The sequence below is a fragment of the Rutidosis leptorrhynchoides genome, chromosome 1 (assembly GCF_046630445.1).
Source record: "Rutidosis leptorrhynchoides isolate AG116_Rl617_1_P2 chromosome 1, CSIRO_AGI_Rlap_v1, whole genome shotgun sequence".
In the NCBI taxonomy this organism is placed as follows: Eukaryota; Viridiplantae; Streptophyta; class Magnoliopsida; order Asterales; family Asteraceae; genus Rutidosis; species Rutidosis leptorrhynchoides.
In genome coordinates, this window is record NC_092333.1 from 80,313,590 (window position 1) to 80,327,767 (window position 14,178).

At 33.7% G+C, this 14,178-nt stretch overlaps 1 protein-coding gene and 1 long non-coding RNA gene across 2 annotated transcripts; both read right to left on the reverse strand.

Annotated features, from left to right (window-relative positions):
* Positions 1 to 2,956: 2,956 nt before the first annotated feature.
* Positions 2,957 to 10,488, reverse strand: LOC139861987 (lysine-specific demethylase JMJ29-like). Its single transcript, XM_071850526.1, has 14 exons — positions 9,638 to 10,488; positions 8,836 to 8,957; positions 8,333 to 8,524; positions 7,649 to 7,745; positions 7,407 to 7,548; positions 7,122 to 7,185; positions 6,316 to 7,024; positions 5,879 to 6,208; positions 5,142 to 5,477; positions 4,972 to 5,044; positions 4,792 to 4,877; positions 4,252 to 4,371; positions 3,877 to 3,944; positions 2,957 to 3,553 (listed from the first exon to the last, which is right to left on the reverse strand). The coding sequence occupies exons 1-14, from the start codon at positions 10,319 to 10,321 to the stop codon at positions 3,475 to 3,477; spliced, it is 3,102 nt and encodes a 1,033-aa protein (XP_071706627.1). The 5' UTR covers positions 10,322 to 10,488; the 3' UTR covers positions 2,957 to 3,474.
* Positions 10,489 to 10,747: 259 nt separating this feature from the next.
* On the reverse strand, positions 10,748 to 13,255 carry LOC139861995 (uncharacterized). Its single transcript, XR_011764031.1, has 3 exons — positions 12,909 to 13,255; positions 12,742 to 12,789; positions 10,748 to 11,103 (listed from the first exon to the last, which is right to left on the reverse strand). It is a non-coding gene; the product is annotated as an uncharacterized lncRNA (long non-coding RNA).
* Positions 13,256 to 14,178: the final 923 nt, after the last annotated feature.

Consider the following 14,178-nt stretch of genomic DNA (forward strand, 5'->3'; position numbering starts at 1 on the left):
TAATATATATAAACATGGAAAAGTTCGGGTCACTACAAATAGCTAGCTTGCAAGCACTCTCAAAAGTCCGTAGAGGCTTGCATTTCAACTTGATCAGTAATAGAAGCATTTAAGCCTCCAACAAATCTTGAAATAGTGTGTTCTTCAGCGTCTTTGACATTGGTACGAATTTTAAGCTGCTCAAACTCTCTGATGTAATCAACAATATTCATGTTGCCTTGCTTTAGTGTGTTCATTTGGATATACAGATCTTGCTTGTAAGCTTGAGTAACAAACCTCTTCTGCATACACTCTTTTAACTTGGACCAGGTTTTGATTGTCTTCTTTCCTTCATACAGCCTTTCCTTTTTCATATTATCATACCACATTGAAGCATACTTCTTTAGCCTGATTATAGCAACTTTCATGCCATTTTTATCATCATAGACTTTAACCTCCATAATTTGATCCATGGTCTGAACTCATTCATAGTAATCTTCAGGATTAGAGGACCCTTCAAAATCAGGTGGATCTATCTTGATATCTTTCAAATCAACAGCTCGTTTCCTATGCCTTCTTCTTCGTTGTAAAGTAGCATGAGATCCATCAGTAGATCCATGACTACCATCTTCAGATTCAGTACTTGAAGACACAATTGTTGTATCTCCATTTTCAGACCTAACTCTATTTTTCTTGGCACACCATCTTCCAACAAATTAATCATTCTTTCCATTTGATGTTGTAGAGCTTCAATAGCTCTATCCCTTCGAAGATTATGAGCTTCTTCAAGAGTCATATTTCTAGGAATCTCAGCCATTTCAAATCAGATCTGGAAAATAAGCTTTTCAGATCAAAAACAGAGTATGAACTGAAACAACAATAAAAATGATAAGAAAGCTTCGGATTAGCAACCTAAGCTCTGATACCACTTTGATGCGTAATTATGAATTTAAAGACGCAATTTAGAACAACACATGACTTGGCATGGTTATTGAAAAGCATAAGTAAACTTTGAATCATATCAGCATACTTGCCCTTCAGAAAGAAGCGTCATTTGCTGGTTGCACTAAAGTTCGTCTTACTGGTTGTACTGAAGTTCGTCTTGCTGGTTGAACTAGCTTTATCGGTTAAGTAAAACTTTGCTGGTTGAACTAAAGTCATTTTGTTAGTTGAACTAAAGTGCGTTTGTTGGTTCGGTTTGCTTGGCTTACCTTCAACTATCAAAAACTTTATTCTTGAACTTAACTACTTCAGTTTAAGGACTGAAGTAGGGTCACCCCTGAGCCTCTTGAACCAACTCCAAAAACACTTAGATGATACGAAAGAGATGGCAACATGACCATTGCTTGACCAGATTCGCGTGTGACAGATGTTGAGCTTGTGCTGGTTGCGTTGCTGGTTGTGTTACTGGTTACTTTGCCCAGCTCACCCGCATCAGTAATACTATTAATCATCAAAGCAGTGAAAGATAATTTAGCAACAATTCACTTAGAAGCCCAACGCATGCATTATGGGGAATATCTCCTAAATAGGATTTAGTGATCATGAATGCAAGTATCTAAATTTGTTTAATGAAAACAGTTAACACTTATGTTGACTATTTAGTTCGTGATGCAAAGTTTATTTATGATATTTCACCCTTCAAATAACTAAGTGTTAAAATGTGATTCTAGATGTTGGAAACATCTTAGACTACTTAAGATGATTTAATCATCACATTTATCAAGTCATAGTATAATTAATTATTTCAAACTGCACTTTGATCAGGTCTACGGACGTCCTACAATCAAACTGTAGCATGTGGCCAAGTCGTAGACGATATTCTCAACACATGTTTGTTGATCAAGTAGACACCTTCTACGGATGTTCTACAGTCGAACAGTGAGCCAAGGCTGTTTCAAGCAATTTCTCACGTATGATATAGCAAACCTCTATTTTTATGCCTTTAAAATTGAGAAAGGTAACATTTTAACTAATATCTTCCAAGAATTATGGGAATAAAAAAAATTATTTAAAAAAATATAAAAGATACTTTAAAGACGTGTAACGATTATACAAGAATATACTGTAATAAATATGTACCCGACATTTAACTTTCTAAACATGTTAAAGCTTAAATTAACCATTTACATTAAAAGTCATAGTCTTATGAGTGAAGTTTTTAATCAAGAAGCTGGAGATTTAAGCTTTACTTCAATCGTTGATATGTAGCATTCTTGGTTGTCATGTAATTTGTAACACTTCAAGTGATATGTTTGCAACTCATGGTATATCATCTAACAGGGTACCATTTTATTTTTTTAATTAAAATAAAAAAACTTAGTTACATGCTATGAAGCATCCTTTCAACCTAGTACATACTTGATGATTACATAAAAAAAGAGCACCAAGGAAAACACTCAAAACAAAATCCACATTTCTTTACGTAATTGGTTGATATGTTAGAGTGCTCCCAACCATGATAAGTTTCCTCACCAGAACTAACTGTCACATCAGCGCTACATCAGCACTTCCTCACCAGATTTAACCTCGAATTAAACATTACCAACCATAAAATATTTCTTCATAGAAATTGGACATACTATATTTATTAGTTAATTAATATTAATATTTTAATTAATATTAATTAATATTAATATTAATATTAATATTATTAATATTGATACTAATACTTTGTATACTAAAAGTGGTGGTGGTTTTCGTCGTTTTAGTTGTATCGGATTGTCATTTTGAGTTTGCGTTCACATTACAAACGATCCCTCAAATTCGGCTATATTTACACAACGGCCCTCGAAGTTTACACTTTTCCAGGGGTAAAAAGTGTAATTATATAATTTTATTAAAATAAAAGAAACTAATTCCACCCGAATTTATAACGGGCCCTATCTTCTCGCTCGGTGCGAGTTAAATTTTTCCAATACCACCGTTCAAGTCGAAAATATCTTACGAACCCAATGGGACTAACTATACTCGAAACAGACAACTTTTTAAAAAACGCTAAACACAACGATAACCCGTATTTTTCTGTTCGCCGCGAGTTAAATTTTTCCGACATCACCGTTTACACTTGAAAAAATTTATTGAACAAAACAAAACTAACTACGTTCGAAACGGATACTTTTTAAAAAACGATTAATACAACGACATCCAAACCGGCGCTTAACACATGGGCCGTGTTCCCCTCCGTAAATACACAACGCTACGTTAAATATGAATACACACGCCGAAAGCTCCTGCCGCAACGCGCGGGCCGATCCGGCCTAGTTAAAATTAAATGTACAAGTACACAAGCAAAATGTACTACTTATACTCCAATCCATCCGTCCTCAAATGTGCATCAGAAAGAAACAAACAAAGGCGGCAGAGCAGCATCAGGGTGGGACCAAATGCTAGCCGGTGCCATCGGCGCCCTGCAGGGCTTGGTCGAGGGCGACATCCACCACTTAACCGTTGGGACTCTTAGAGATATAGCTTAAAAGAAAGAGTGTTACAAAATCATATTCTACATATCTTTTGTTTCTTCTTCTTACGACGTGTCCCGGCAGTATTCCCAAGTTCATTCTCCGTTTTGTTTCTGCAATAATATATCCGCAACGCATCTGTTAGTCAAACACAACCACACAAAAGAAGAAAAAACAGTATGGATGTTTTTCATCTAGTTCAAACTAACTGGACCAAAACTAAATCAGATCAAGTAATGATTCAAAACGAACACTGAACCCAGTAAAAACCTGGCAGTCTTCAATTAAAAAATTACTCCGTACATGTTAAAACCACCACTGTTTAACATTTTCACCGGTAAAAAACTCTATAACCAACAAACAAGCTGAATTTATAAACAGTTTCACCATTATTTGGTTTCATTGAATACTAATAGTATAAAAGCCTTTAGCTTACTCATTTCGGTTAGTATTTTTCAATTCCTTTATTGCTGCATCTACTGCATGAAGTGCGATTTTCTTCACCTGCCAATAGGAGCATAATAAACCAATTGCACCATTACACTTTACAAAAAAAAAAAAGAAAAAAGAAATAGCCAACTAGCCTTTACATAGCTCTTAAACTATGCTATAACTTGGACAGAAAGGCATTGGTCCGCATACAGTTTAAAATAATACCAAAGTTGTTATTCGAACTCGTTAATTTATAGCTGACAAAACGGTCTTCTGTTCAGCAAGATTTCTGATACTATTTATTGTGGATTCTAGAACTGAATGTTGAATGGGATATATATCTAACATTTCAATATGTAGAGACAACAATAATTATTACCTCCAACTTATCTTCTTTTGCCCTATGATTATGTGGTAGAAGGCGAAAATCCTCTGTTAAACGGATACATTCACCAACATTTTCAGGAGAAACAAAGTCCAACCCAACTTTTATACATGACTGCAGAAAACACAATGTCAACACAATGATTAATATCAGCACAATATATAAAAAACACCCAAAATAAATTCAATTAAAAACCTAGCAATCAAGACAGAAATCTTCAACGGACTGCAGTTGCCTAGTTTTGTAATAGTATTTGTTAGTTAGTATGTCTCGTATTTCAAAAGAACAAATTTTACACATTACTAACCTTCAGTTATTTATGTAAACAAAAAATGAAGGTTCGAAGACAAATTAATGGATCTCAAAGTCGGTGGCTAAGCAAGAGGATCTTAGAGGTTTGATGACATAAAATAATATGAAATTATACCGATTCACAAAACTTCAATTAACAAGTTACGATACAGCACAAACATAGAAAACAAGTTATAATATGCAAACAATCTGAAAGCAATAACAAAAGTTAAGTTGGTGTACCTTAAGATTTCTAACTTGATGAGGGCAACCAGCAGGTATAAAGACAGCATCTCCAAGCTTTTGTACAAAAGTCCAAGGTTCAATTCCTTATAATAATTAAATAAATATATAAAAAACATATACAATCAGACACATTAATAAAAAAAGGTGATGTTCGTCTTGCAATTGCATAGTACTCACCAAACTCTTCTTTAAGCTTTCTTTTATGCTCCACGGTTAAGTAAAATGTTTGATCGTGTATTGGGTGGATAACCTACAGCAACAACATAGGGCACAACAGTTTACAGAACAATAGCATTTCACCATCAATGTTTGCATTTATAAATACATACCAAAATAAGGATCATCACCTGGTTTAGTGGACAACAGAAAACATGTCTGAACTCTGCGAAATGTTTTTTAAGATATTCCTCCAATTTAGGAGTATCTTCCCTGCGAAAGATGTCCCACAAAGCACCACCCTCTTCCAAATTTAACCCATCAACGCAAGTACCATTCTGATTATCGACTTCCGTATCTTCTGTCTGTTCATCACTACTATCTTCTTCACTCTGTTTCGTGTTATCAATATTGGGTCGAAATAGCTCCCTTTGATCCTGAGCCTTGTGCTTCCTTTTTAATCTCTTTATGTTTTGAAGATTACCAGAGTCAAGAGTCCAAGTTGAAGTGTCAGTCAACACGTTAACCTTCAGGTCACCAAAAAAATATATAAGTGAATGTGCATATATTTTGACTAAAATAGAGTATATGCTGTCTCTTTAACAAATTTGACCTCAAGGAAGGTTGTGACATGACGATTATATAATGGTGGGAAAAAACTTTAGATATATTAACACCAAAACAGGGTACAAAATCCAGTTTTTTTTTTTTTTTTTTTTTTTTTTTTTTTTTTTTTAACAAAGCCGAAACCGTTAGCAAACTAGTTTTTTTCTTCTCATCCCACTTAAATGGCCATTAGGAAGCCAAATGATTATTAAAAAGATAAGAGACAACTTCAATTCTAATGATAGGATACAAAATCCATTACCAACATAAGCAAAAAAATAAAATAAATAAATAAATAAAAAAAAAACAATAAAAGGAATACCGCATCAGACATATCACAGTGAAGTTTGGTTACCGAGTCTCCACGCCCTAATTCTTGAGTGACACCATAAGCAATATATGTTTTGGGACCCACGTCTGGCTTGCAGCACTTTTCAGGCAACTTTGTAGCTAGATTAAGATAGCCATCAGAGGGATGTGTATATTCTTTGAAGGGTAAAGAAGTAATAAACTCAGCACAATGACGGGGTAAACGTTCTTCAAACAAATTTGATGGAGGCCAGTCTTTCAACTTAAGCATCTGAGGCCACCCATTGGATTCATATTTACCATCCATATAATAATTAAAAAAATGACGAACGCTAACATCAACCTGCATGTTGTAATCACAGATTAACCAAATGTAAATCAGATAGTATTACCAAAGCTTGTATATACAGCCACCCAATAATTGACATAATATAAAGACAAGGAACTAACCTCACACCAATCTAAACAATTAAGAGCAGACACATCCAAAAGTATGTCGTGTTTAGTATTTGTAACCTGACGGAAAGCACGCCACATAACCATTGGTTCCCAGCTCAACCCAAGTGTGGTTTCAAGAACATTACTGACTATTACAGGCTGACCTTTCGACCAATGCCACCGAAAATGTTTTAGATCCCCAGATTCAATGTCAATAGCCCGAGGACAATACAAGTAATTGTCATCCGAATCCACACGAAATGCAGCCTTACGTAACTGCTTATCGCCATCATTTTGAGTAACTGAATTCGAACAAGTGCACCATTCCTCATCTTCCAATTTATGCTTATCTAAAAGCTCTTTTACATTCTTCAACAATGTTGAAACACGGTCTTGTCTCTCAACGTACATCAACTCTAATATTCCACGTCCACAACCACCCATACTTTTTGGAGGACAAGGAATTTGACCACCATCCAAACACTTCCAGTCATGAATGATCTTTTTTGGTGCTACGCGCTCCGTTTCATGTTTTTCAACAGGTTTATAATCCCCACCATGCAAGTAATCAGCACCAGGATCTATAAATTCAGCGGTAACTTCTGGTTTGTTTCCCTTAGGGTTTCCGTCACGCAATTCCGAGCAACATTGAAGGCAAAGGTCATAATTGCAACTAGGGCAGTTTCTATGCAAGTCAAAAATTGAGGTTTTACAACAGTCACTGCATACATCAATCACATGACACGTTTATTAGCACCAAAAAAAAAAAAAAAAAAAAAAAAAATAAAAAACAGTATGAAATGATTAAAATGTCATACCAGTACATTCGGTCATCTAAGCTGCAGGCTGCCTTCTTTAACTTTACATCAGATACACGACATCCTGACCATAATAAAAAAAGCCAACTCAAATAATTAAGGAGCAAGACTAAAGATGAGTGTGTTTTCATAAATATTTTCCGAGTTATTTACATAAATAAAAACAAGTAGCGGAAACGCCAGTCTAAACGAATAAATACCAGGGAATTTCCAACAATCAGTTCTCAAATCTGAAAGTATTCATAAAACTTTGGATTAGCAACAAAATTGAGCAATGAAAGGTACCTTGAACTTCAGACTCTATCAGTTTTTCCTTCATGTTATCCTTGTTGAGACGCTCCAAGAATGGAAGAAGGAAATGTAAGATATGAATAGAATATTGAACTTTGTTATCAGCGCTTTGCTTAAAAACGGTCTTTCGTTCGACCTAATAAAGAGAGAACGGATTTGGTAATGCAATTCTAGATATAAACAAAAAATTAAAGAGCAGTATGTTACTTAAGAAAAGATAGGCTGCAGTGACCAACGTTTGGGTGTACATCGCGCAGGCAAGATTTGCAGTTGCAACTGCCAAGACAAACAGGGCAACGCTCCGCAAACATCTCCTCTGTCATGTTAGGGTACCTACAAACAAACATAAGAATTAACATCATTTGAATTCAAAGTACTTCAGATATTTAGGGTGTGTTTGTTTACCTCTTAATTGAATGGTTCAGCAGTGAATTTTGAACCATTCAACATTCAACGCGTTTGTTTCGGACCTCTAAATGACATATGATGTTGAATGGTTCAGCATTCAATGTTAAACGATTAAGAGTTGAAACACTTTCTTTAATATTAAGCACTTAAACTTTCCATTATATCCTCCTCAAATCATATCCAAGAACACTTAACAATCAAGTACATTAATTTTTTTATTCATGTAAGTTATGTAACACGTTAATAAGGTAATTTTAGCCAATTCATATCGTTCATTCAAAATGATTATCAAAGAGCATATTTTCATTCAGAACCAAGTTTATCCAGAGACTTTAAATCATTATGAACCATTCAGCGCTAAATCATTCAGTTTTATCAAACGCAACTTTAGCTATGCTCAAAATAATTACTGCATAGTAGACTAGTTAAAATAAGATAAAATATAACCAAAAAACAACCAATTGTCATAGGTAACTGTAACAGCAGCATTAGAGTGACTGGAAAAAATATACCATGTTGTCATACACGGCACACAGTAACGCTTCGTCTTACAATTCCCACAATTTACAACCCAGCCCTTGTTATTATGTTGACATTGATGACACATCACTGATTGAACACCACGCAGGCAAGATTTGCAGTTGCAATTGCCAAGACAAACAGGGCAACGCTTAGCAAACATCTTCTCTGTCATGTTGGGGTACCTACAAACAAATATAAGAATTCACATCCTTTGAATACAAAGTACATTAAACATCTTTTAGCTATGTCAATAGTTTGACAGCACGGGGAGTAATCCTGCTAGGTTACGTGCATCAGAGTATGGGGTCAGATTACTTGCGCGGGGTCAGATTACTTGCCCTCCCAAGCCCGAACAAGGAAAACATTCTACATTATTTACCTTTTAATAGTTTGACACCACAGTCGACTAGTTGAAAGATGAAATGTAATTGAAATCAACAAATTATAATAGATAACTGTAACAAGAATTAAAGTGATAGGAGAAAAAATATACCATTTCGTCATGCATGGCACACAGTAGCGCCTTTTCTTACAATTCCTACAATTTACAACCCGGCACTTGTCTTTCCTTTTACACTGATGACACATCAACGGTCGCACATATTTTCGAATTCCCTTTCAGAAGATTGATAAAAATAATGCTACCAGTCATTAGTTATATATACAATGAAAATAAATAAATACGAGTAATTAGATATACATATGTATAACACAGATCTAGTCAGAATCTAATATCCTTGAGGGGTTGTGATATAATTGAATTCGGTGAATTTGTAACTTCGGTTCACAGTATTTTGAACAGATTCATTAAATAGTAAGTCAGATATTAATTGTTTTTAGCTAATGACACAATAATTTACTACACTTAACAGTATTTCCACATATAAAACACTGCAAGACCTTAAATAACAAAATTTCTTAAGAAAACTGATTAATTTACTACACTTAACAGTATTTTATGTTATTATTATAAAAAAAAAAAAAAAAAGGATCTTCACACAAACTTCTTAATATGTGATGTTATACACACACAATTATAAATACAAATATACAATATGTATATAAACACATATATAATACGCATAAACCAATGTGCTGTTACGATCTCTAAGTTAGATACGGTAAGCCGATAATTTTTCGGTGTTCAGGCTACCCGGACAAGCGGTATCTTTTACTCAGATATACACGGCCTATTAGATATCCATAGACAGTTTCACATACCCGGAAAAAAACTTCCATTAACCGTTTAATCTATGCGCATTAAAGTAAAACAAGCAAGGGAAAAGGAACACTACATTTTGATGAGAAACCATATGTCTGCCTGTCTTAACCTTCGGCGTTGTATCAGTCTCAACGTTAGGCGTTGCATCAGTCTCAACGTTAGGTGTTGTTGTATCAGTCTCAACGTTAGGCGTTGTATCAGACTTAACCTCCTCTGTTTCATCTTTCTCCTTTCTTTTGTTGCTCTGTTGTCTATGTTTATTAATACACAGACGCTGTTTCCAATAATTATAGCAAATATTCGTATTCGTCGTGCTTCTTTGAGGCCTGCTACTAAACCTTTGATTTTTAACACAAGCATCATCAACAACATTATCTTTTTTAATACTGTCAGTCTTTTTTGGCCTACCCCTTTTTCTCTTTTCTTTCACTTCTGTATTACCACCATTAGAGTCTAAATATTCATCTTCTTTAATACTGACAGTTTTTATTGGCCTACCCCTTTTTCTCTTTTCCTTCACTTGTGTATCAGAAACACGAACCCTAATTTCCTGTTCATTATTACCATCAATAGAATCTAAAGATTCATCTTGTTTTTCTTGATTTTCAGTTTCTTGAACATTAACCAAATCCTTATCACCATTATTCAAATCTAAAGCTTCTTCATTTACATCAACATCCATCTTCTTATCGGCAATTACATCACCAATTTCACCTTCTTCCTTGGCAACGGTAGGATTGCCGGCCGTTGTTTCCATAGCTAAAAAGCTTTCATTTTAATTTTTAATAATTAATTAATAGAAAATATAAAGGGGGTTTTGTATAAGAAGTACGAAGGAAGGATAAGTAGAAAAATTTAGGTCAAATTAGGGTTTTGAAAACCTTTTAAAGAAAATTATTTACACCCGCCAATATCATATCATGGTTTATCTGTACTTAAAAATACAATATACGGAGTAGATTTTTATGATTATATTATCTTGCGTTCTAATTTACTCGTAACTGTTTAATGAAGTATTTTTTTTATTCTTTTAAACTAGATGTTGGTCCGATACGTGTTTCGCTGCGCATATTTGATTTTTTTCTTTTTCAATATAGTTTTATCGTCTGTTGCGGTTAGTCTTTTAAACAGTTGCGCATGTGTAAGAGCTGGTTATATATATAATAGCATTTTATATCTAGGCAAAAGTTGCAAATATGAAATTGCTAGTGCATCTGTGGTCGCTGCTGATATAGTTTCTGCAAGGTTACATAGTATAATCAAATATAACTGATACAGTTTCCTAAACAGAGTAAACAGTTAAATTTAGTACAACAAAATGTAGCTGTTTTGTAGTTGCTGGGATGAAGTAAACCAAAGGCTAATGCAGTGATGAGGTGAACCAAAAGTTGTTACAGTGGTGATTTAAACCAAAAAACTTTTGTAGTTTGTTTTCCTGAACTGGTTAATCTTTTTTTTTTTCTTGGAAGGTTCCGAGTCTGTGTTAACTTGTTGACACCGTTCGGTTTGAGAACAACAATCACCGATTCTGGTCCCATTCTGTATTAATCAAATGAATAACAATTCAGTAACAAAACATTACAACTCAAATCAGCATAAATTAATAACACCAAATTCAATACATATCAATAACAATTTAAAACACTATTTAAGCGTACATATAGTAATAGAATGTATTGCATTAGGTAATATAAATGTGAAGTAGCAAATTGCTGGCTAATTCTTTTCCTCAATCAAGACAGAGTAATATGCAAATATTCCTTACAATGGCCAATTAACACATTAATAACATGTACAATTCACATCATTAGATTCTAACAGTTACCCAACTTGCAAAGTCATTTGACCTGAATATCTTGACACTTATAATGGTGATCCACTTGTTGGACTATATGGTTGATGTTTGTAAAAACCCATGTAGAAACACATACAAAACAAAGATGCATATCATAGACCAAACTTTTGAATAAGACTTTGTTGTAATCATACATTTGTACACAACTTGTTGAACTAAAAACGGAGCATTAATCCACTGTTTTTTATCAACAAAAAAGCTAAATCAAAAAGCCTAACACTTCATGAAACTAAAAATGCAAACATACATTATACAAAAGTCAATAAGAAGCACATACAATGACCAATTAACACATTAATAACATTAATGTAAGAACCCATATAGAAATACGTAGCATACAAAAACACATATCATAGACCAAATTTTTGAATAAGACTTTGGTGTAATCCTACATTTATACACAACTTTGTTATGAACCGTTAACTTTCTACTGATATATAGACAAATTCAAAAGATGGCCAAATACATAGCACACTTGCACCTCAAGGTATTCATTACGCAATTTAATAAGTACTATCACATAAATTTTGAAATTAAAAATTGCCATTAATTAAAAATACAAACTTTCATAGACAAACAATAAAAGCAGGTGAAAAGTTAATATAAGTTACAACTAATCCTTAATTAATACCATCAAAATCAATTAATTTCACTAGCACTATTATTGTTTAATGCAGTTGTACATGTTTAGATACGCGAGTAATAAGTAACTACTCCGTATAACTTAGAACTATTCCTTCTTTGAGGGTAAGAAGCTTTGCAAATTCAATTGCTTCCTCACTTGAAACCTTTAACATATGCACATTTATCAAATCACTATAAGTAGAACAATCTTTGATGGGCAAAAAACGAACCTCCAAATCTCCAATTGTGAAAGATGATGAAAGTCACAAAAGAAACATTTATGAAAGAGATGGACAAAGCAATAGGGAGTGGTAATCCACAGTAGTTTTATCAAAAAAAACCTAAAAAAAAAAACCCAACAATTAAATGCAAACATTATACAAAAATCAATAAAGAGCAAAAACACACAAACTCAGTCTTGCATAAAGACAGACAAACGAACAAAGCTTTTAAATTCAAAGTACCAAAATCTATGATATAGAACAACATAAAATCCGAAAATTGTCATAATTTTAGTAAGTTACTGTTTAGCGACAATTAGAAGCAAAAGTAGTACATTAAAGAAAACCCAATTAGAATCAAAATTCAGAAAACATAACATGTAGATATCAATCAACACAATAAACATAACCCATATCAAATGACATCAATAATCATAATAAAAAATATTGTAACTCTTCGAAATAATGTATACATACCAGATAATGCACCTATTGCCACCAGGAAAACAAAATCTCGATCATCATCTACATTGATATTAAAAAAAAAAAAAAAAAAAGCAAAACCCTAGATTCAAAACCCAAAATTAATTCCACACAAATTATTTAAAGTACTTAAAAGAAACCGGTCACGAATGTCAGATTACCTTCGTTGCCGAGAGAAACTTATTCACGCTGTCGTCTTCCTTGACATTCCGGTCACCGGAGATGTGACATTCCGGTCACAAAAATCTGACGTTAATACATACAATTTGTACGGTTTTGTACGGAAAATCGTTATGGATTCATTGGTGGTAGGCAAGAAGGCACAATACAATTCGGGGGTATTTCACTTTTAGAAAGAGAGAGGGGCGGTTGTTTTCTTCTGATGATGAGAAATGATTTGTTTTGTGTACCAAAATCAACCAAAGAAACACGTGGCGACAAAAACCCTGTATGAGAACGACATTTCTCATTTCAAAGTTAAAACGTAAAACGACACCACAAACCTTTTGTTAATTTCAAAGTTAAAACGTAAAACGACACCACAAACCTTTTGTTAATTATTTGTCCTTTCCTCTGTCCTCTAATAAATATGAAAAGAAATTTTGGTAAGTTTACCATGTCGTACCCGACTAAAAATTTAAAGTTTATAAAAAGTTATTATTAGTTTTAAAGATAAAATTATATCCTAGATAAATCGAATTCACGACTTCATTCCTTGTTAATCATTGAAAAGATATTTCAATTGAACTATGCAAGAATCTATGCAAGAACTTGACCTTAGTTTCCTACATAACCAGTTGATTTATCCTTCATTTTTTGTTCTACACTAAGTCTCGCAATATATGCTTCCATTTTCTCCTCACTTGTTAGGTGCTCATCACTATGAAGTCTCTATAAGACACTAACAATCAGCTTTATGCCACATAAAAACCAGCTCTATACCTTCTTTTAGGTGTAAGCAGGGGTTGGTTTTGAGTCACTTATGACTTACAACTAGAATCTCTTTATATTATAATAATAAAACTAAAAATAGATCATCTAAAATTCAAACCACTAATCCTAGCCTTCCATTGTCATTAACATCTATAATCTAGACCATCCAAATTTTCTAATTAACATTATGACCTCATAATCACCTTGATTAGTTATTTGATGACTAAATTACCCTTCTAATTAACATTGAGCGGAATAATACTAAAAAAATAGGGGTGGTCCGTTTTCCTCACAATCGAAATCACACCCAAAAAAAGGACGGGATCAGAATTTACATCATGAAATCTTCACCTACATCCGATCCGTATAACCTAAAAGCACAAGAACTAGATATGCTTTGATTTTGATCGAACAATAGGAGATTCAGATTTGATTTTATCAAAACATGTCGAAAGAACCCTAATTTTTCCCCATCGGTTCAATTGTCTCATCTTCTCA

Bases quoted from the DNA above. Each gene is read 5' to 3' on its own strand.
- LOC139861987 (XM_071850526.1), bottom strand. From the start codon at position 10,321: ATGGAAACAACGGCCGGCAATCCTACCGTTGCCAAGGAAGAAGGTGAA. The intron at 5,478-5,878 runs GTATTCCTTTTA...GGTGACCTGAAG, and splicing joins ACTGTGATATGTCTGATGCG to GTTAACGTGTTGACTGACAC. The intron at 5,045-5,141 runs GTGATGATCCTT...TTGTTGCTGTAG, and splicing joins TCTGTTGTCCACTAAACCAG to GTTATCCACCCAATACACGA.